The following is a 21,109-nucleotide window of genomic DNA, read 5'->3' as shown; positions in this document are numbered from 1 at the left end:
TCAGGACTTCTCTTCCCAACACTGGAACACTGGGCTGGGGGTTCTGGTGTGGGGCTGAAGCTTCTCACTCCTAAAGGGGACCTCCACCCCCAATTTTTAACCAATCCATATGGGAGTAGACCCAGCCAATTTTGTATCTCTGCCCCTCTTACCAGTCTTCGTGTGGCTTCTTCCACATATTCTTAGTTATAGGACTTCTGTTCAGCTAGATTTCAGGTGGTTCAGAATGATGGTTATTCTGTGGTTTAGTTGTAATTTTGATGTGGTTGTAGGAAGTTCCCAATACTGCATTTACCTACACTGCCATCTTGACTGGAACTGTACATCATTTTTAGTGAGGTGTCATCTGTTAAATTATTTGGCCACTGAATAGTTCTTAAGTACATAAAAAGGGATATCATTGTAAGGATGCAAGATAAAATGGGAAAATGAAAGAAAAGGAAACTTTTCTGGAGTGGTGTTGAAAATTTGCTATGCAGAGAAAAGTATAATGAACCCAACTGTGTGCCTGAAATTCAGAATTATCATCACCATGTTCATTATTGAAACAAACCAGAAAAGGGGGTAGTAATCCAAATACTCTTTCTGTTGCTATATGGGAATGCAAACAAGATTTTTCTTCTTTGCCCAGCATCTGAACAAGTTGAATAAAGTCTATCATATGTATACAGAGGAAAAACAATTAATCCAAACAGTGGTAAGTCTGCCCTACTGCTGTTGTTGACTTCATAAGCCTCTATATACTGCTTTATTATTTGCTTTTTTTTTTAACCTATGCACTTTACTGTCAAGCACCTACTGCATGCAAGGGTGTCAGTTATCAATGGATTGCCTCTCAATTACAAATCTACTCTTAGTGGACGCTTCTGTGATAATGGAGGTAGACTCTTAAAAATTCCAGTTGACATGATGGTAAGTTGTGCTGGCGAGGCCCTAGAAGAAGGGGATTCTCTTCCTAGTTCTGTTGTGATCCTTTAGTCAGGATCCTGCAAAAATCTCTGTCTCTGCAGCACCAGACTATGGCAAGGCATTCAGCCCCTTTGGTGCCAGCCTCTAGCAGTACACATGGCTTTGCAGCAGAATATTTCAGGCTGGCACCTCCTGTGAGTTGCTCCCCTTTTTATACCCCATGGATGGCTTTGCAGTGGAGTGTTATTCTTCTGGAATTTTCCCATGACTCATTTCTTCAATCTTCAGTTTTATAGAAAGATCTGGGGTTCAGTTAATTTATGTGGGTGGCTTCCACTGACACCCCAAGGAGCAAATTCTCAATAAGTGACTTCTTATGCATCTTCCTTTAGGCAACTTTGCAGCCTCGGGCATGCTCTCTCTCAAGAGCTTTGCTTATCAGTCCCAGGAGAAAAACCTCCCCCAGATTGTTTCTTAATTGATTGCTCTACATAAGAACTAGGAGCAGTGACTGTGCTGTCTAACATGGTTAACATAGATTCCTATGTCTTCTCTTCTTATATTTTTAGAATCCTCTTTACTCCTTATTGACTAATTTTCAATTTCTGGTTATAGTTAACAATTCCTTATCATTAAATGTCTCTTTTTAAATTTCAGTGTGGTTTTAGCCTCCTAATTGAAGCTGATACACTGGGCTGTTCAATAAGGAACAAATCACACAGATTCCTGAATATAAGAGGTTGGGGGATATGAATGGTGCTAGGTAAGCAATAATATTTCTTGCTCTGGTTTTTCTGTTTCATGAGATGGCTCTTTTAGGCATCATAATGAAAATTAATGACACCTCTTCTACTCTTATTCTTCATAATAATTTTAACAAAACACTATTAGATTACATTTGCTAAGACATGTATCAGGCACTGTGAAGTGTCAGATGTTGCAATAAACTTTTTTGTATGCCTTATCTCATTTAATCCTTACAGTCACACCATAAGACATATATCCTTTTAGATATTTTATAGGAAAGAAAAATGAGGTTCAGGCAGCATTATGTGAAATGCTAATGTTGTATTTAATCCAGGCTGCTTGATTTCAAAGCTTATGTTCTAAACTGCTATACCATTTTATCTCACTTGTCAATTCGCTGTACAAGCATCTCATATGCAGAGTGGTTAGATTGCATTCTTTTGTTTATAAATTTCTAATTTTAAATGTATCCTCTACAGTGTTCACCAAAGTTTATATTCATATTTTATTTTATCCTGTCCTATCTTATCCTGCCCTGTCCTGTCCTTCCTTAACCTATCTACCAGGAGGCTGTTTTGTTTCACTTATCTTTCCTTCTTACTTGAACTTATCAGAATACCAAACATGCTACTGATAGGGGCAGAAATGGAATGTTGGGGAACCAGCTAGAATTGTAAGAACTACTAAACATGCTCTGTTAACCGTGGTTGTTTTATTCTGATTAAAGAAGGCACATTTTAACCTGGCTGGCAGCTTCACTCTGGACCTGGGAGCTCACCTGGAAATTCAGCCCATACTCCTCATCTATTATCATAGAAAGATTAACAACTTTGCTGCAGAAACCAGAATTGCCAGTCCTTTGAAGACCTTTGCCCTTTTTGCATATCACTAAGCCCTTTGAAGAGCCCCAGCCCTCTGCTTACCTGTGTTCACTGCCTATTGGGCATACCCTTTGGATAGCTCCTCATGTAATCTTTGTCCTTTTACCCAATATAAGCAGCTGGCTTATGATGGGGTGCAGAGCAGATTTTTGTGGATGACCTGCTGTTTTCCCATATTGCTGGCAATATTGGAATAAACGTGCATATATGATTCAACCCTATCTCTGCTTAATTGGTTCAAGTAGTGACAGGCAGCAGGGCCCCACTGATTGTCCTATTACATTACTACTGTATTTGTCAATGGTTTGGTACATGCCATTCACCCTTTCCATTTTTTCCTCCTATTTCTGACCAGTATCTACTCATCCTTATCACTCATTTCACCCTCTGATCTCATTAAATCCTGTACACACTGATTTATAGACACTTGTTAGATGCCTTACTTTCAATACCTTCCAAATTAGATTACTATTTGGGGTACAGAGGAGACATGAACCATTTCAAATTCTTACTTTATTTCAAGAAGCCAGCACCCATCTAAGGGGCTATTGAATGAGGAAATAACATTAGGGTGTGCTGCCTATGATAACACTATGCTAATGACTAACCTGGTAGAGCAGCCATCAGAGGTAAGATAAGGAAGAGAAGAGACTTCCCGTCAATTCTTGGATATGAATGCAAAAGCATCCTGAAAAAACTTGGATTCTTTTGGTGTAAGCCTGTGACAGGATTTAGGAAATATCAAGCCACAAAAAGTCCCTCAGTCCTATCTTTTTCACATATTAGCAGGCCCCTCTTCCAAATACAGACTGTGAAAGGCTCCAGGGCAGAGGCAGTGAAATGCTCTTCCCCAGCTTCCTGTCCTGCAAGCAGATCTGTATAAGGTGATGAGGGAACTAGCATAACAGTGATGGGGAGGAAGAGCAATGGGAACAGCAAGATACATAAAAAAAAAAAAAATAGAGGAACAGGAGTATCTTTAGGCAGAAGAATTTAGTGGATTTGGGCTGTGAAATTCTGGACAACTGAAGACATTTATAAGCAAGGTTAAAAAATAATTAATATAAATAAAACAGCAAAATTCTAACCCCCAAATTAATCTTCAACTTGAATGCTTTTCTGAAACAAAAAAATAAACAGCAGGGTCTGCTTCCCACATATTAACTATTATATTATTTTTTAATCTTTATTGGTGCAAGTATTACATAGGTCCTCCTTTTTTCCCCATTAACCTCTTCCAGCCCTCTCCCATTGCCCGCCCCCTCTAGGCCCTCACCACCCCATTGTCTGTGTCCATGGGTTATGCATACATGTATACAAGTTCATTGGTTAATCTCTTCCCACCATCCTCCCCTGCCTTTCCTCTGAGGACACATATTAACTGTTTACAACCTCTCTTTTCATTGAGTCCAGGATATAGACATACTTTTCTGAAGTCTGACCTAGCCCCTCATTTCTTTATGTTTTAAATGCCTTGCCCTCCCATGTGCCCATCTGAGTGAGAGAGGAAGACATAATTAAAAAACACCAGTCCAATGAGAATAAATGCTTTTTATTAGGCAGAAACCAGATGCTCAAAGCCCTTCATAGAATTCCCATGTGCAGTTGTTAGGCTCTGGGGCGAAAGGCACCTTTCCGGGAAAACAGGAAAAGGAGCTCAGTGGTATTTGTGAGCCAGGGCAGTGGCCACACCAAGTGCCAGCTTCTGGAAGGCACCCTGCACCTGCGGGGTGAAATCCTTGCCAAAGTGGCGAGCCAGCACAACCACCAGCACGTTGCCCAGGAGCTGTGAGGAAGACACAAGAGGCATGGTCAGAACCAGCAGATGGACCAGCTTGGACTCAGAATATTTCAGCCTCTTTCCAAGCTGTGTTTTTCAAATATAAGCAGAAAGATAGTAGGATCTCTGATGTTACTATTGATGCAAATCTACCCACATCAGTCTGAATTTTTACTTGATAACATTCTTCCCTTTCTGTCTTACCCCAGAACTTAAGTTGGCTGCCTCCTGCATGCTTCCCACAGGGGGTCCAGCCCACAACCCAGGCATGTGCCCTTGACCAGAATAGAACCCAGGACCTTTCAGTCTGCAGGCCAATGATCTATCACTGAGCCAAACTTGCCAGGGCACTTTTATTCTTTAGAACCATGCAAAGAAGTAATAACACATTTGAAAAGAAGATATAAAGGAGAGAAAGTATAGGTCATTTTAAGTAAACTGAAAAATACTTTTATAAAAATTAAACACTCACAATAAACAGTTTATTTCAAAAATAAAGAGAAGACATTGCAGAAAAAGAAAAGAAAAGAAAAAAGGAACAAGAATAAATAAGAGGAAGCAATGGTTGTGAGCAAAGAAGGCATAAGAAATTAAATGGTTCTGTGTAATCCTTAGTGATGCAACCAGAATACCTCTTTCCCATTCTGAAGTGCATCCTGACATTTATGTCCTCCCCCGCTTGACATGAACTTGACCATGAAAATCAAAGAGAACATTGAGTGTCTCAGAGACTCACCCTGAAGTTCTCAGGATCCACGTGCAGCTTGTCACAATGCAGTTCACTCAGCTTAGAAAAGGTGCCCTTGAGGTTGTCGAGATTCTTCAGACCCTCACCGAAGGCGTTCAGCACTTTCTTGCCATGGGCCTTCACCTTAGCATTGCCCATCACAGCCCCGGCATTGGACAGGTCCCCAAAGGAGTCAAAGAACCTCTGAGTCCAGGGGTAGACCACCAGCAGCCTGAGGAGTGATTGCAGCACAGAGAACAGAGGGAGTCAGTGCCTGTCAGAAACTCACACACCCAGCTTCCACTCACCCTCCTTATGCCTGGATACCTACCTGCCCAGGGCCTCACCACCAACTTCCTCCACATTCACCTTGGCCCACAGGCCAGAGACGGCACTCTTCTCATCATTATTCAGATGCACCATGGTGGCTGTTTGTGTAGTTGCTAGTGAACACGGTTGTGTCAGAAGCAAGTGTAAGCACCAGCTAACCCTGCTCTTCCTTTTATGCCCAGCCCTGGCCCCTGCCCTCCCAGCTCCTGTGAGCAGATTGGCCCAGGACAGGGTGTGGTTCTGCAGGGTGAGGACTGAACGATGACAGCTATGCCTGTCCTTGCCAGTTCTGGCCCTGGCTTGGGAGTCTGACTTTAGACCCTCAGCCCTCTCTCTAGGCATCTTGAGGTCCCATCCAGGAGTACAAATTGCCACTTAAAATCATCCTCCTTAAAAAATTTCCTTATATAATTTTTAGAATCATAGCGTGGTAACGTCTTGGAGATCGCCTCCTCAATTTTCTTATTCAACAAATGAAGAATCTGAGGTCCAGAAAGTTCAACTTAAGAGTATATGGATGGTTCACGCCTATCTTCAGAGTCCACATATTTATAAGGACAGCATGGATAACACCTTTGCTCCAGTTCTAAGTATATCTTTCTTTTCTTGGTTTGAATTAAATCCACCTGGTAAGAAAATATCTACTTCATTCATTTAAAAAAATTCATATAACCAAATAAATGATGATTTAAAAGTAGAATAAATATAAATCAGGAATGTTCTGTGAAATAGTTGCCCTATTAGATTTGGGGATCTACAGATGGAAACTTAGAGGTCTCTCAATGCTGTAAGACATACAAATAAGTCAAAAATCAATTACAACCCCAAATTGTTAGTAACACTGATGGGAACAATGTGTTAAAATACTAACCAGGGACACATAGATTTTTTTCTTCCTGAACTGATCTGGTGAAATAGCTGAGAGAACAGAGAAGTGCTCTGTGACTTAAAAGAAGGGGTGGGAAAGTGGAAAGGCATTCCTGCCTTAGCGCCTGTTATTTTTTCCTTAGGCCACTAAGAATTCTGTGTGTATAATCATTTCTCTGATGCAAATTCATCACCCATAATCCCATTTTCGCTATATGTTTTATTTGTTTAAGCCTTCTTTTGCTAAATTTTACTCTTTTATCTCTACAGCTTTTCTAATACCCATGCCCTGCCCCACCCATATAACCCTTGGAGCTCCTTTTTCTCATGTAATAAATTATGTTAACTTCTCAGGCTAGGAAAAAAAAGTGTAAAGTTATTCTTGTTGTTATTAAAAGATACAATAAAAAGGTATAAATTAACAAGTAATTCTGAGCTGGGCACAGGATCTTTGGGTTCCCTGAGGGCCTGATAGTTATTTTCCCTAATTTTCATCATCATTACTTCCAATGTGCATGTATCTCCTACCTTAGACTCTTCTGATTCAGGTGCCCTGAGGTCTAGAATCACCTTTCTCTCTCTTTTGCCATCACTGGCAACAAATATGTAACAGAAGTCTTCTTTCTTAAATCTTCTTTGTCCATAAATGATCTAAGGGTCACTCTGGTACCAGCAGTGGCTGCAGCCACTCTCTTCCTGGTTTCAGGACAGAAGTTGCTTGCTGCTTTCTCTCACTATTTCTACTTCATATGACTGAAGAGTGAAACAGACTTTTCCTTTTATTACCCATAACCCTGCAAGGACAAGGCTGCAAGTTATAATAAGACATCAAAAGTTCAGCGACATGCCAGACAACATTGAGAATTTATAAATAATAATAAATGTGGTTATGGTCAGAGCCTCGGACTCAAATCCAGACCAGCATAGAAAGGTTCTGGGAACCTTCCTAGCCCCACTGACATCGTAACTGTTGTGAGCTTCCGTCTATCCTGGAAGAGGTACCACAGGATGTCTGCTTTACTTTAACTCCACTGAGCACTAAAAACACACACACACACACACACACACACACACACACACACACACACACACCTCCCTCCAAAACAGAAGCTTTTTTCCTTTAATCCATTCTGTCAAGTTAACCTAATTCCTAATGCTTTGTACCAGAATGGGCCTAGTCTGAGTATGATTAAGAAGGTAAGTATTAACTTCCTTCAAGAGAATCATGACACTCATCCAGAAGTACATGGGTGTTTTATTCATTTGTTTAAAAAATTGCACTCAGCTAGAACACTTTTGTACATGCTCTAGCGTTCAATTCTAAATTCCCCCAAGAAGACCATCTCGGCAATCTAATCTCTATTTTTCTTCAGTCAAGCACAGTTATTTTTTGCTTTTTTCTCCCACATGCACAATCTCTTGTTTACTTCTGTTTGACATCCTTTCAAAAATGAAATGAAGTGAAAATACTCCAGAAAGAGCATAATTCATAGAAACAAAGAACATAAACACAGGATAGTTTAGAAATATGATAGTTTAACTCATTTTTAAGACATATTTTTAATTTCAGTATTGGAATTTTTAGGCTTAATTTCTTGTCTCGATTCATTGATTAGTTCCAGAGGTGAAGGAACAAAAGAGGGTATAGTAAGCCTTTTTGTATTTTTGTTCTTTTCATAATCATTTGGAGGAAAGAAGGATACCCTTTTTACTCTTTTTGAGACTATGACACCCACAATTTCTTTTACTCTTTTTTCAATTTTTCTGAAAGTCTCTTCCTCTCTGAATATTTGATTCTTACAAGAACTTTTCTGTGATGAAGGATGTGGAAATAATCTCCCTAGCACCTCCTGGGGTGTCTCTGAGTCCATGGTTGTTAAATACCCTATGCAGATATAAACAGTTCCAAGTGTCTACTATGTACAATGACCTGAGAAGAAAAATAAAAAAATATAAAAATTTCTGCCCTCAGGCAATTCAAAATACAGTGGTAAAACCATAAACTATAATGTGTTGTCTATATCCTGATAACATACACAGAGTAATTATGAAAACACTTTCATACAAAAGGAAGCAACAGGCTCTATTTTAGGTAGTCAAGTCTAAAACTAATTAACAAGAAGTTATATAGAATTAAGGAAATGTGTACAAGTTAGAAGGTTCTAGAAATCCTTCAGAGATATTTTACTAGCTATGATCAGAAAACAAATGTCTGATCAGTGCTTTACTTTCCTAAGTGCTTCCGCATTATATATTGTATCATTAACACCCAAGGAACTCTGTGCATTGGTCTATTGTTCAGATTATCTTCTGGTCCCAGGAGTTCTAACACAAGGAATAATTACTTACTCATTGATTTATTTCATTTAATAAATATTTCCTCACTGCCTGTAGAGGAACTTTAAGCACAGTACTCATGTGGGATAGTACTAAATAGGCAGAAATGTTTATACAGCATAGAGAATGAGTGTGATAGATAAGAAATGTGAAAAATGTGGAGGGGGTTGAAAAGATTCCCTTAGGCAATTTTGTAAATTTCATTGAAGCCAGTGTCAAAAATGGTCACAAGTGATATTCAAGCATTCAACTTTGTCTAAAGGAGGTGTGGGGATTAGTTTTGGAGGTGTTCTGGGACAAGTGAAAGAAGTAGGTTATTTCTTAGAGCAAGGACACCTGATGGAGTCTAGTGTTAGGGGTTACAATGTGAAGGCAAGAGACATAGAAAAAAAAGAAAACTAAACAGTGTCTTGAGCAAGTATTATGTCTTTAATGGAGCACATTATATTTTGACTAGTTTTAGGAAATGGATCAGAGCATTAGCCTGAAGGCCATGTCTTAGGACTGAGGTCCCCCATAGAGCCCCTGTAATGCCAGAATCTTCTCCATATTTCAGAACTCTTTGGAAAGTCCTATGCTTTGAAGGTAGAAGTGTCAGCTTTTAATGACTGTGTATGATCCCCTTCCTTTTCTCATTTCCCTTGACCTCCTTGTGTAAGACACAAGAGCTCCCTATACATAGATCCTTATGGAAATCCCTATACCCCCAGAGGAGAAAATAATAATAATAAAATAAGTGAAATGAATCAAGAAGTTGAGCTGAAAGTTCTTTATTAGGCAGAAGCCATACCCTTGAGAATGGGAATTATTTCCCCAAGTTAAGAAATAAGAATCTGAAGAAACAGAGTTTTCCAAAGGTCACCAGGACACAGGCCAGGAATCAATGGTACTTGTGAGCCAGGGCAGTGGCCACACCAAGTGCCAGCTTCTGGAAGGCACCCTGCACCTGCGGGGTAAATTCTTTGCCAAAGTGGCGAGCCAGCACAACCACCAGCACGTTGCCCAGGAGCTGTGGGGAAGACATATACAATGATTAATAGCCTGGCTTTGGGGAAAGAAGGCCAATAATAATTTATTCCTGCCTATACTTAGCCCAAGTTGATCCTCAGGTTATCCTCACGAGCATAAATGAGTAAATATGTGCATGCTTATTTTAATAAATAAATGCATATATATTTATTTATGATAAATATTATATACATTAGAATTTATTAATTAGTGAGATGATGTACTGTCTTCAGCAGCTATGCTGCCCTACTTCCTAATTCTGGTCTTTTCACCTTCAAATATTGACTTTCTTTTCCTTTCCATTGAGTATGGATGCTGTAAAGTTCAGACTACTTTTCAATCTTAAAATTATTTATTTATAGCCTCTAGAATAATAATAAAAGTCATCACTCCACTTTGAGGAAAGATGAGTCTTTTCATCCCCCTTATGGAGGAATTTTATAAGTGTAGAGGCAGCAGGTGAAAGTTAGTTTGTATAATTTGAGTACTGGCTAGGGAAAAGGAAATTGGGGTGGGAAAAGAGAAAGAGGTGAAAAAATAAGACATTAGAGAAGCAGCATGATAAAAAAAAGTTTGTGAGACAGAAAACAATATGATATTGAAAGAAAAAAATATAAAACTATATACATTTTGAAAAACATTAAATAATGAAATATGGTAAAATTAAAAGAAACCTGGAAGAATGGTTAGGTAAAGAACCAGAGTGAAAGCTCAAAGGTGAAAAGGAAAAAGTAGAACATCTAGACTCACCCTGAAGTTCTCAGGATCCACATGCAGCTTGTCACAATGCAGTTCACTCAGCTTAGAAAAGGTGCCCTTGAGGTTGTCGAGATTCTTCAGACCTTCGCCAAAGGCATCCAGCACTTTCTTGCCATGGGCCTTCACCTTAGCATTGCCCATCACAGCCCCGGCATTGGACAGGTCCCCAAAGGAGTCAAAGAACCTCTGAGTCCAGGGGTAGACCACCAGCAGCCTGAGGGGTGATTGCAGCACAGAGGACAGAGGGAGTCAGTGCCTGTCAGAAACTCACACACCCAGCTTCCACTCACCCTCCTTATGCCTGGATACCTACCTGCCCAGGGCCTCACCACCAACTTCCTCCACGTTCACCTTGCCCCACAGGCCAGAGACGGCACTCTTCTCATCATTATTCAGATGCACCATGGTGGCTGTTTGTGTAGTTGCTAGTGAACACGGTTGTGTCAGAAGCAAGTGTAAGCACCAGCTAACCCTGCTCTTCCTTTTATGCCCAGCCCTGGCCCCTGCCCTCCCAGCTCCTGTGAGCAGATTGGCCCAGGATACTCAGAATTTCATTGGTTTGTGAGAATGTGGGATGCACCCTCATTCTCAATTCCTTTCACCTGGCCTTCTATGTGTATCTTGACTCTTCGGCAGTTGCTTCTACAAATATACTCCTTGTCTCATTCATACATAAATGTTTTAGTCTGATATGGTGGGGTGTATCTTAGTGTTTAATTCACCCAGTTCTTTCATTTTGTAGATAAGAAAACTAAGTCCTAGAAAGAAAACATTTAATCAAGTAGACTCTTTAGAATGGAGCTTTTCTTTGTCTCTAGAGATATTTCTAAGTGGGTGAAATGGATAAATATTTTGCCATAATTTTAATTTGCCTTTTTTTCTACTACGTGGGTAAATACAGTTAAAACACTCTCTTTTTTCCCATTTCTTCCTTAAAATGAATGCCTATTAAAATAATGGAAAATAACAAACATTGTTTCTCTACCAACTACTGAAATAGATTTGGGAGCATGAATGATAATGGGGGAAATATAATAAAGATAAAGAAAAATATCTGATACTTAGAACATAGTTGTTTAAAACTATGATCTGCCGGTTGGCTTGGCTCAGTGGTTGAGCATCAACCTATGAACCAGGAGGTCACAGTTTGATGCTAGGTCAGGGCACCTGCCTGGGTTGCAGGCTCTATCCCCAGTGCAGGGCATGTAGGAGGCATCCAATCAATGATTCTTTCTCATCATTGATGTTTCTATCTCCCTCTCTCTTCCTCTCTGAAATCAATAAAAATATATTTTTAAATTATGATCTGACTAAAGTAAGAATGCAGAGAAATTGAAAAGGAAAGGAAAGGAAAGGAAAGGAAAGAAAAGGAAAGGAAAGGAAAGGAAAGGAAAGGAAAGGAAAGGAAAGGAAAGGAAAGGAAAGAAAAGGAAAGGAAAGATTTACCTTGTTCAGCCAGATTAAGCCTGAAGCCTGATAGGGGTCAGGGAAAAAATATTCCAGTGCAAAATTTCTCCAGCTATGCTCTCAAGGAAAAATAAAATGGAAATAATGTAGAAAGGAAAGAAGGAGGAAACCAATTCAAAAAAAGAGAATGAAATGAAAGGAAAAAAAGAAGAGAAATAATATAAAATATATATAGATGGAGTATCTCAGTGATTAAATGTCGACCTATGAACGAAAAGGTCACAGTTCAATTCCTGTTCAGGGCACATGCCTGGGTTGTGGGCTCAATCCCCAGTGTGGGGCATGCAGGAGGTATCCAATCAATGATTCTCTCTCATCAATGATGTTTCTCTCTCCCTCTCTCTCTCTCTCTTTCTCTCTCTCTCCCTTCCTCTCTGAAATAAATAAAAAATATATTTTAAAAAAGAATATAAAAAAGATGAGAGGAGAGAATTATAAGATTTGCCAAGGATATAGATTAACAAAACTTTCATACCCTGCTAGTGAGAGTATAAAATAGTCTAATGGCTTTAGAAAATATTTGATAGCATCTACAAAATCAAAAAATATGCAAAACTTATGACCTAGCAATTATCCTTTCAGAGATACAGAAATGCAAGCTTGTATGTAGCCAAAACCATGTCTAGGAATGTTTGTAACATTGATATGCATAAGAATCTCAACCTTAAATGTTCCATTCACATAGAGGAATAAATAAAATATGATATAGTAAAACTAGAGGCCAGGTGCATGAATTCATGCACAGGTGGGGTCCTGCCAGCTCATCCTGATCAGGGCTGATCAAGCTGGGCTGGCTGGGGGGAGGGGCCACTAGTGGTTGGTGGGCTGGCCCTGTCCCTGATCAGGATGGGAGAGGTGATCAGGAGGGTGGGGCCAGCTGGTGGGAGGGGCTGCAGGTGGCTGGCAGGCTGGCCCCGCCCCCTGGTTGAACTCCAGGTTGAACTCCCAGTGGAACTGGTGGTAGAGGGGACAATTTGCATATTAGCTTTTTATTATATATGATAATGAAATGTTACACAGCAATATAAATTGCTGCTTTATATGCAGCAATACAGATAAAGTATATAACATAATGTTGATTAAAAGTAACCAGACAAACCCAACCAGTGTGGCTCAGTGGTTGAGTGTCTACAGTTCAATTCCCAGTCAGGGCACATGCCTGGGTTGTGGGCTTGATCCCCAATAGGGGGTGTGTAGGAGGCAGCTGATCAATGATTCTCTCTCATCATTGATATTTCTATCTCTCGCTCTCTTTCCTTTCTTCTCTGAAATCAATAAAAAAATATATTTTAAAAATGTATAAAAGTAACCACACAATAATTCAAACTACATGATTTTTATATAAAAAGGTGAACAGCGTGACTATAATTCAAGTCATAAGGGGAGGGGATTATATGATAGAAGGGTACAGAGGAGCCATAAATGATCTTTAAATTCAGTTACAGAATATTTTTTTTAAAAAAGGAAAACAGTTTGAAAAATTCAAGGAAAGGGATGGCATAATTTGATTTGTATTTTTCAAGAATTATTCTGGCCCTGGTTGGTGTGGATCAGGTGAGGGATCAGGTGTTTGATTCCAGTCAGGGCACATGCCCAGGTTATGGGTTCTGTTCCTGGTCAGAGCAAGGGAGGCAACCGATTATGTTTCTCTCTTACATTTCTCTCTCCCTCTCTCCCTCTTTCTCTCTTTCCCTTCCTCTCTCTCTCTCTCTAGAATCAATGCAAAACATATCCTCAGGTGAGGATTACAAACAAACAAAAAAAAACAATTATTCTGGCTTCAGTGTATAAATGGATTTTAGGGGTAGAATAAGTAAGAGACATATAGGATGACATTGTAGTAGGGGAGGGAAGTAAAAAATGCCATCTGCATTTTCAGGCTTAAGCAATGAATGATGTATTAGTTGCTGAGGTGAGGTACACAAGAAGAAGGCTAAGTTAGCGAAAGATCAAGGGTTCAGTCTTGGACATATTGTATTTGATGCTCTCTGGAACAATTCAAAATTGGATATGAAGCACATAGTTAGATTTATGGGTCTTGAGCTCAGATAAAATATAACCAGGTTAAGAATACACAGTGAAACAAGGCATATAGGCACACATCGTAACACCTGGTATAAACCAGGAGTGGGGGACTTTTTTTTCTGCCAAGGGCCATTTGGGTAGTTATAATACCATTTGTGGGCCATACAAAATTATTAACTTAAAAATTATCCTGCTATATTTGGTCAAACATTTATTTCACTCACCCCCTAATGCTTGGCAGGGCCCAGACCAAATGATTTCTGGGGCCTTATATGGCCTGCAGACCGGTTGTTCCCCACCCCTGGTATAAACTATCACCACTGCCTTTCAAAAATGACAGACAGTGCACCCTATAAATACCTCCTCGAGAACTTGAAATGTATTTGTAAAATTAGAATCATTATACAATTTTACAAACCAAGAAATTTTAAATAATACTTTGCAAGTCAATGGGAATGCAATTTGATCTTTGTTCATTACATCCAAAAGCCCTGGCTCTTCACTTCTATGCCAAGGACCTGGGTACAGGAATTTTTAAATTAAAAAAAAAATGTTTGTACTCCCCAGTGACCAGACATTATATAACTTAATATGTGATCATCCCAATAAATCCCACATCCATCCAATACCATGCCTAGTTATTGAATATTATTGACTATATTTCTTATGCTGTACTTTACATCCCCATAACTATTTTGTAACAACCAATTTGTACTTCACCTTTTTAGGCCCCCAAGTTCCCTCCCATTTGGCAGCCAACAAAAATTTCTCTGTATCTATTTTGCTTGTTCATTTTGTTTGTAGATTCAATTGTTGATATATACGTATTTATTGCCATTTTATTGTTCATGTTTTTTATTTCTCCTCCTCCTCCTCCTCCTCCTCCTCCTCCTCCTCCTCCTCCTCCTCCTCCTCCTCCTCCTCCTTCTTCTCCTTCTTCTTCTTCTTCTTCTTCTTCTTCTTCTTCTTCTTCTTCTTCTTCTTCTTCTCCCCAATAAAACCCTTTAACAATAAAACCCTTTAACATTTCATATACTTTTTGTTTGATGGAGATGAACTCCTTTAGGGTACAGGAATTTGAAGTGATTTCTACAAAAGTGGTTGTGCTCAGAGCCAGATCCAAACAAGAGACTTCTAGTCATTTTCTGTTTTGTCAGAAGATTTTCTTCTTTTCATTCACCAGTCAGGAAACCTGGCTTTCTGTTGTGATTTCTCCATTCTCTATTTTACTATGTTTTAAGTCCTACAGAATATTTTCTACAATGGTCCCTTACTTATTTTTTTCTTAGTTTCATTGTGTCTGCAAGTTCAGTCCTTTACCTATAAGTTTACTATAATCACAGCAAACCCCTATGGCTATACTCAAGTTAGATGCTATGTTTTAAATTATATAGCCACATGTGGATCAGTTTCCCACAAATTCCCTATTTTTATGTCCCTCTCCTGTGCAAAAAAAACCTGAACTTGTTTTTTTATTTATTTGTTTGTTTGTTTGTTTCTAACAATAGCATCTAGTCCTGATTTTACCAGTGTCTCTCATAGTTTCTCTAATTTTATGTCATCCCACTGTATTTAAAGGGCAAATTTCACATCTGTTACTTATGCCTGGCATGATGGCTCTTGGATTTATCATTTTTCCACATAAATGAACTTTTATCTCCATCAAAGGCTTAATGGAATTAGAAATATATTCCATTAAATAGTGATGTGAAACAGATTCAAACCAAGGAAGTCAGTCTCTATGCCTTAGGGATGGTTCTTCCATTATTACCATTGAAGACACTCAGGGAAATTTTATAGCATGGCCCTTGACTGGGTCTGTGGGATGCTCCAACTTCACTGCATTACAGCTGATAAAAATGTTTCTTATGTTAAATGGAAGTGAACTATAGCTTTAAAAAGAGGTCTATTATGAATTTATACAAATAATAACATACATGGGACACATACTAAGTCCTAGCATGCCCTACTCACAATCAATCATTGCATTCTATGTCTTAAGAGTACCTCTATTCTATCCCTTTTTCTAAAGACTTTGTCCAATTCAAGAACCTACTTTCTCTTCCTAGAAGTAACTGCTCCATTGGAGCCACTCTTATCTTATAGAGCCTCCAAGAGTTTCTTCTCTATCATCCCCCAACTACCTATCTAATACTCTCATTCTCATAAGAGTGCTTTATTTTAGCTGAATCAACATAAAAGACAAACAGAAAGAATAAACAAAGATATTCCTTATAGAGCATAATTTTTATTTTATTTTTAACATATAGGAGTTAAATGTAGAGGCAAAAGCATTGCTCCCATTTTTCAGGAGGTGAACTCTTGGAATATAGGACCCTCCCATAGGCACTTGCAGAGTTGGACAGGTGACTCAGTGGTACTTGTAGGCCAGAGCATTAGCCACAGCAGTTGTCAGCTTCTGCCAGGCAGCCTGCATCTGGGGGGTAAACTCCCTGCCGAATTGTGTTGCCAAGACAACCAATATCATATTGCCTAGGAGCTGGGGAGAGATTGGAGGTAAAAGGAAATTAGCATATAGTAAACAGAAGACTTCAATATGGACAATACCCATTTCCTTTCTGATAAGAGTTGTGATCCCACACAAGTGCATCATTATGGACTTGATGTTGGCTTCAATATGATTCCCAATGGTGTACTGCTATTGAGTTCAATGCTTCTCTTATTTGTTCTGCCAATTCATCACCCTAGAGCATTGCTGTGATATTGTTATGAAATGCTTCTTTTCTTTAGAGAATCTTTCTTTTTTATTAAAGTATGATTATAATGCTGCAATATGAGCAATCTAAGTCCCTAGATATTACATAGATGTAAATTATTTGCATACTCATATGACAAAGAATGCTGTGCTGTGTATACAACAGCATTTCATCATTGCTAATAGGGGAAGTGGTAAGGGACACAGCCATTCATTGAAAAGATTGCTCTTACTTTGCCCTGCATAGTTCTGATTCTATCATCAAGAACCATGCAATGATATAATCATCCATTTTTATAGAAAATTTAAATTAACCAAGGCAAGATGCTTTCTACCTGGCTCAATTTGTATTCTCTAAGCCAAAAACATTTAGTTCAGTTTTGGCCAATGCTCTTCACAACAATACATAGGTTTTTGGTTTTTTTAAATATTAGACCAGTGTCTCTCCTAGTCAGACTCATTACTCTACTTGGTCTTACTTTTGAAACTACTGAACTACCAAAATCTTGCTCTTCCCTGAAATATTTATTTCTACAATTACCTATAGGATAAGACTTAAATGCCTATGTTTCCTAATGTATGCATGACACAAATAACAAGGACAAAAGAACAAAATACAAGCATGCTCAGAACTCACCTTGAAGTTCTCAGGATCCACATGCAGTCTGTCACAGTGCAGCTCACTCAGCTGGGAATAGGTGCTCTTGAGGTCATCCATATGCTTAACAGCATTTCCAAAGGAGGTCAGCACCTTCTTGCCATGGGCCCTGACCTTGGGGTTGCCCATTATTGCAGTTTCAGAGGATAAGTTGCCAAAAGTGTCAAAGAACCTCTGAGTCCAGGGGTAGACAACTAGAAGCCTATGGGATGAACACAGTCATAGACCAGATGGGAAGTCAGAATATTTAAGAGACCTGATCAATTTCTCTTTCAGAAACGCTTTCTGCCTCTTTCCTCATTCCCAGTACTTACCTTCCCAGGACCTCACCTCCAGCCACCTCTACATTCACCTTGGCCCAAAGACTAGCAACAGCAGCCTTCTCCTCAGCAGTAAAATGCACCATGGTGTCTTGGAGCTTTCTGTTGATCACAGATGAGCCAGAAGCAAGTCTGTACTGCTGCTTCTCTGTCTGGCCTTTTATTCCTCATCTTTGGCCCCCAGCCCCTTGTTTCTTCCAATGAAATGAGACTATTGGTCAAGGGTGCATTGTCACCACCAGGGGTGGGGACAAGGAAAGGTGGACATTTGTGTCACTGATAGTGTTAGGTGGCTCTATCAGAGGGATTCTGCTGTTCTTTCCCCTGCTTCTACTATGCAACTCATATCTCAAGCTCCCCACCACCACTATCCCTGGTGACCTCTAGGCTGACCATGAGGCATGACTAAAATCAGGAAGGGTAAGAATTAGAAATCTGTTGGACATTGTGTCAGGTGTTTGCAAGCCATCATTCTGTTGTCCACCTAGGGTATGGAATAAGCCACAGTTCAACTAGGTTACCAATTTTTCTAAAGCTTAGATAAGGTTCATACTTTTATAGTTCTTGTAAACAGAACAGCCCTAATCCAGCATCAGTTTAGAAACAGGACAGGTCAGAACTGGATAATTTAGAGAAGAATTGAACATTTCCCTATTGTTGTTTAGTTCTATTAATAATATATGCAATTGTCTGTGCAAATTTATTTCACTCTGATTCTATGGACAAGTGTATCTGGCCTATACCATGTATCTACTCATTTGTGTCAGAACATACACAATCAAGTGTTGGGGGATATGGGGACTCCTGTGTTCAATGACTAGAGCATTAGAGGACTCCATGGAAGTGGCTATGGATTAAGGGATTTGCCCCTAGCACATGCTGGAAACACATGTAAAAATCAATACATGTGTTTTTACAGAGTTATTTTAAAATCTAAAGAGTTCAACCCAATATATTAGAGCTGAGGTTTTGTTTTTACAAGAGAAATCCTTTCTGTCCACTTGATATAGTAATAGACTTTCATCTCTTCAACTTGGAAAAGACTTCAATGTGAAATGTGGAAAAGAATTACTAAGGGACGAAAGCTAGTTTACCATGACAACCTTGATTATATGTGATCTCTCAGTGCCAAGCTCTATTGATGTGAGTACTTTGGAACAGAGATATAAAGAAAAGAGTTTGAATCAATCCCAAAAGGATTTTCTCCAAGAGAAGAGGCCAATAACATAAAAGAAAGAAATGAAAATTTTGACCACTGCAAGAAATCTTACTTTTACTTAGTTGTGGGCTTGGGCCAATGCTCACCTCCAACAGTGTATGTGCACTGAAATCCCTAAGACTCAGGGGCGTCTTCAACTTTGAATGCTGGTGAATAGCCTACTCCTGTCTTTCCAGAAAACCAGACAGTGATTCTGGCAGTTACTTCTAACTCCTGCTTTTCTTTCACCCTCTTTAGACAATTACTTGCACGGATTTTTTTATTCTTTCTTGCTCATTGCTGTTCCACATTTCCAATATATTCCCATCTCCCTGCTCCATCTGTCATCTAAATGTTTATCACATCAATGCTATATCATCATCACAAACACTTAATATTTTCCAATCACTCATCATTTATTTAAAAAAAATCAAATATTTATTGAGGTTTAATCATGCCAGGTATTGTTTTCAACATTGGAAATCTTGGGAGAACAAAACAGTTGGTCAAGTCCCAAGATACTCACATTCTAGTAGGCAGAGAAGACTGACACAATAATTAAACAAGTAAATGAATAAAAAATTTCAGATGGTGTTTTATGACAGGCAAAAAAGGCATCTGATGGCATGGTAGCAAGTGACTACAGAAACATAATATAAGGAAAGATGTCTTAAACGTACATCCGAAGTGAGTCCTTAATGACAAGATGAAGCCAGGTGTAAACAGTTTTAAGAAACAAGTTCCTGGCATCAGGAAGAGCAAGTGAAAATCTCTGAGGCTGGAGAGGAAAAAAAAAATGAAAGAAAGAAGGAAGAAAAAAAAACAGAAAAAAACCTTGGAATTTCATTTAGAGAAAGGCATTACAAGGTCGAAGTAAAATACATTACGGGAAGAGTTGGAGGAAGCAAAGATGGAGAGATGGGCACAGGTTAGAGTGGATATTACACTCTAAGGCATGAGAAATCAGTAGAGACTTGTAAACCTGATATTATTATGGTCTCTAATCTACTCAGCACAGCCAGACTCATCTTTCTAACTTTCCTGTCCACCACTTTGCACTATTGCCTATAACAGGTATTAACATCGAGTCATACAAATACCCCTGAGATTTGTCCTTTCCAACTATTGTGTGCAATTTATTTCCTTTTCCTTTTGCTCTCACAGTGTTTATCTGTTCCTCTGAGCTGGATTCTGAGCTCCTTCTGTTTCATTTCCCCACATAAATCCCCATCTCTATGAACAGTTTATAAGGACCTCTCTTCCTCGTAATGCTATAGTCAATCTACACACGGGCACTGTCTCTCTCCTGGTGGCAATGCAATCAGTTTATCAAGGCAGATCTCACCACTTACACCATAAAGTTTTTAATAAAGCCCAGGAGCAGTTCTTTGGAGTTGACTTTGAAAAGAGTCATCCCTCCCTTGACCTCCAACCTCTCCCATTCTAATTTATCCTCATAAGGGCTCGTAACAAACCAGTGGCTTTTAGAAAATGTGTTTCTAAAAGAAAAAGGGAATTAGAAATTTATCCTGGACCTTACCATATTAACACCTCAGTTAATTTTTCTCTGCCAGATCCCCACATTGGTAATCTGCCTATATCCAGATCCCTTGCCTACCCTGAAGTCTTTACATGGGCCAATATAATTGTTTGGTTCTGAGGAGTTCTTGTCCCATCATACCCATTTCTCCCATCAGAACTCTCCTATATCTTTAACTTGAAGAATTCCCAAGTGTATGTTCCTTCTAAATGTATGACCCAAATGTATATTTATTTTATGACCCTGCTTTGTTTGTTTTTCTCTGAAATAAATCCTTTACAAAATAACCCTTAAAAATCTACTTCCATGTGTATTTACAGAGTGCTCTAAAATTTTAAGTGCTCAACCCAATACATTAGAGCTGAATTTCTGCTATTAGAGAAGTAATCCTGTCAGTCTACTTGACATAGTTGTGAGGTTGTTATCTGTTCTTAGGGAAATGGGGAAGACTTCATGTGAAAGACAGATAAGAATTTAAGGCAAAACCGAGAGGCTTCTCTTTAAGATCAGAGATCAGTGAAGTGGAGGAAAAAAAAGAGACAATCTGGAGCACAGTGAGGAAATCCATCGATCCCTTGCTAAAGCATGGTGCCTGAAGCTTTGGAAATCTGGCTTGATTATTTGCCCCTGTGGCCAGACCTCATAATCATATGAAAGAGCAGATTAAACAGTTACCTGTGAATTTTTATTGCAGGGTACCTCTATCTTCAAATCCTCTAACTTGTCAGGTAGTGTGAATCTTACTCTCCTCAGACTAATGAATTTTTAAGAACCCTCCTGTCTGCAAACAATCTTCCCATTTTTCCAGAAACCCAATGAATCAAAAATCATCTGTAACTC

General features: G+C 39.1%; 2 protein-coding genes across 4 annotated transcripts; both read right to left on the bottom strand.

The window, feature by feature from the left end:
• Positions 1 to 4,068: 4,068 nt before the first annotated feature.
• Positions 4,069 to 5,533, bottom strand: LOC307109624 (hemoglobin subunit beta-2). The gene is made up of 3 exons (XM_079788443.1): positions 5,376 to 5,533; positions 5,054 to 5,276; positions 4,069 to 4,323 (listed from the first exon to the last, which is right to left on the bottom strand). Exons 1-3 carry the CDS (start codon positions 5,465 to 5,467, stop codon positions 4,195 to 4,197), a joined length of 444 nt encoding a protein of 147 aa, XP_079644569.1. The 5' UTR covers positions 5,468 to 5,533; the 3' UTR covers positions 4,069 to 4,194.
• A 3,799-nt stretch (positions 5,534 to 9,332) lies between these two features.
• LOC307109623 (hemoglobin subunit beta-2) lies at positions 9,333 to 17,617 on the bottom strand (the record flags this gene model as incomplete). Of its 3 annotated transcripts, XM_079788442.1 has the most annotated exons (4): positions 9,333 to 9,587; positions 10,337 to 10,426; positions 17,281 to 17,413; positions 17,526 to 17,617. In XM_079788442.1, 4 exons carry the CDS (start codon positions 17,615 to 17,617, stop codon positions 9,459 to 9,461), a joined length of 444 nt encoding a protein of 147 aa, XP_079644568.1. The 3 variants fall into 3 exon arrangements, with proteins under 3 accessions (XP_079644568.1, XP_079644566.1, XP_079644567.1); XM_079788440.1 differs by lacking the exons at positions 17,281 to 17,413; positions 17,526 to 17,617 and adding an exon at positions 10,659 to 10,816 and having other exon boundaries at positions 10,337 to 10,559; XM_079788441.1 differs by lacking the exons at positions 9,333 to 9,587; positions 10,337 to 10,426 and adding an exon at positions 16,209 to 16,337 and having other exon boundaries at positions 17,191 to 17,413.
• Between the last annotated feature and the right edge of the window lie 3,492 nt (positions 17,618 to 21,109).

This window comes from Cnephaeus nilssonii, assembly GCF_951640355.1.
Source record: "Cnephaeus nilssonii genome assembly, chromosome: 13".
NCBI classification, from domain to species: Eukaryota; Metazoa; Chordata; class Mammalia; order Chiroptera; family Vespertilionidae; genus Cnephaeus; species Cnephaeus nilssonii.
The sequence above is the reverse complement of the archived record's forward strand: the minus strand, read 5'-3'. Positions and strand labels throughout refer to the sequence as shown.

Coding starts and splice junctions, on each gene's coding strand:
- LOC307109624 (XM_079788443.1), bottom strand. CDS start 5,467: ATGGTGCATCTGAATAATGATGAGAAGAGTGCCGTCTCTGGCCTGTGG. Junction 5,277..5,375: donor GGTGGTGAGGCCCTGGGCAG/GTAGGTATCCAG, acceptor ATCACTCCTCAG/GCTGCTGGTGGTCTACCCCT. Junction 4,324..5,053: donor TGGATCCTGAGAACTTCAGG/GTGAGTCTCTGA, acceptor TCTTCCTCACAG/CTCCTGGGCAACGTGCTGGT.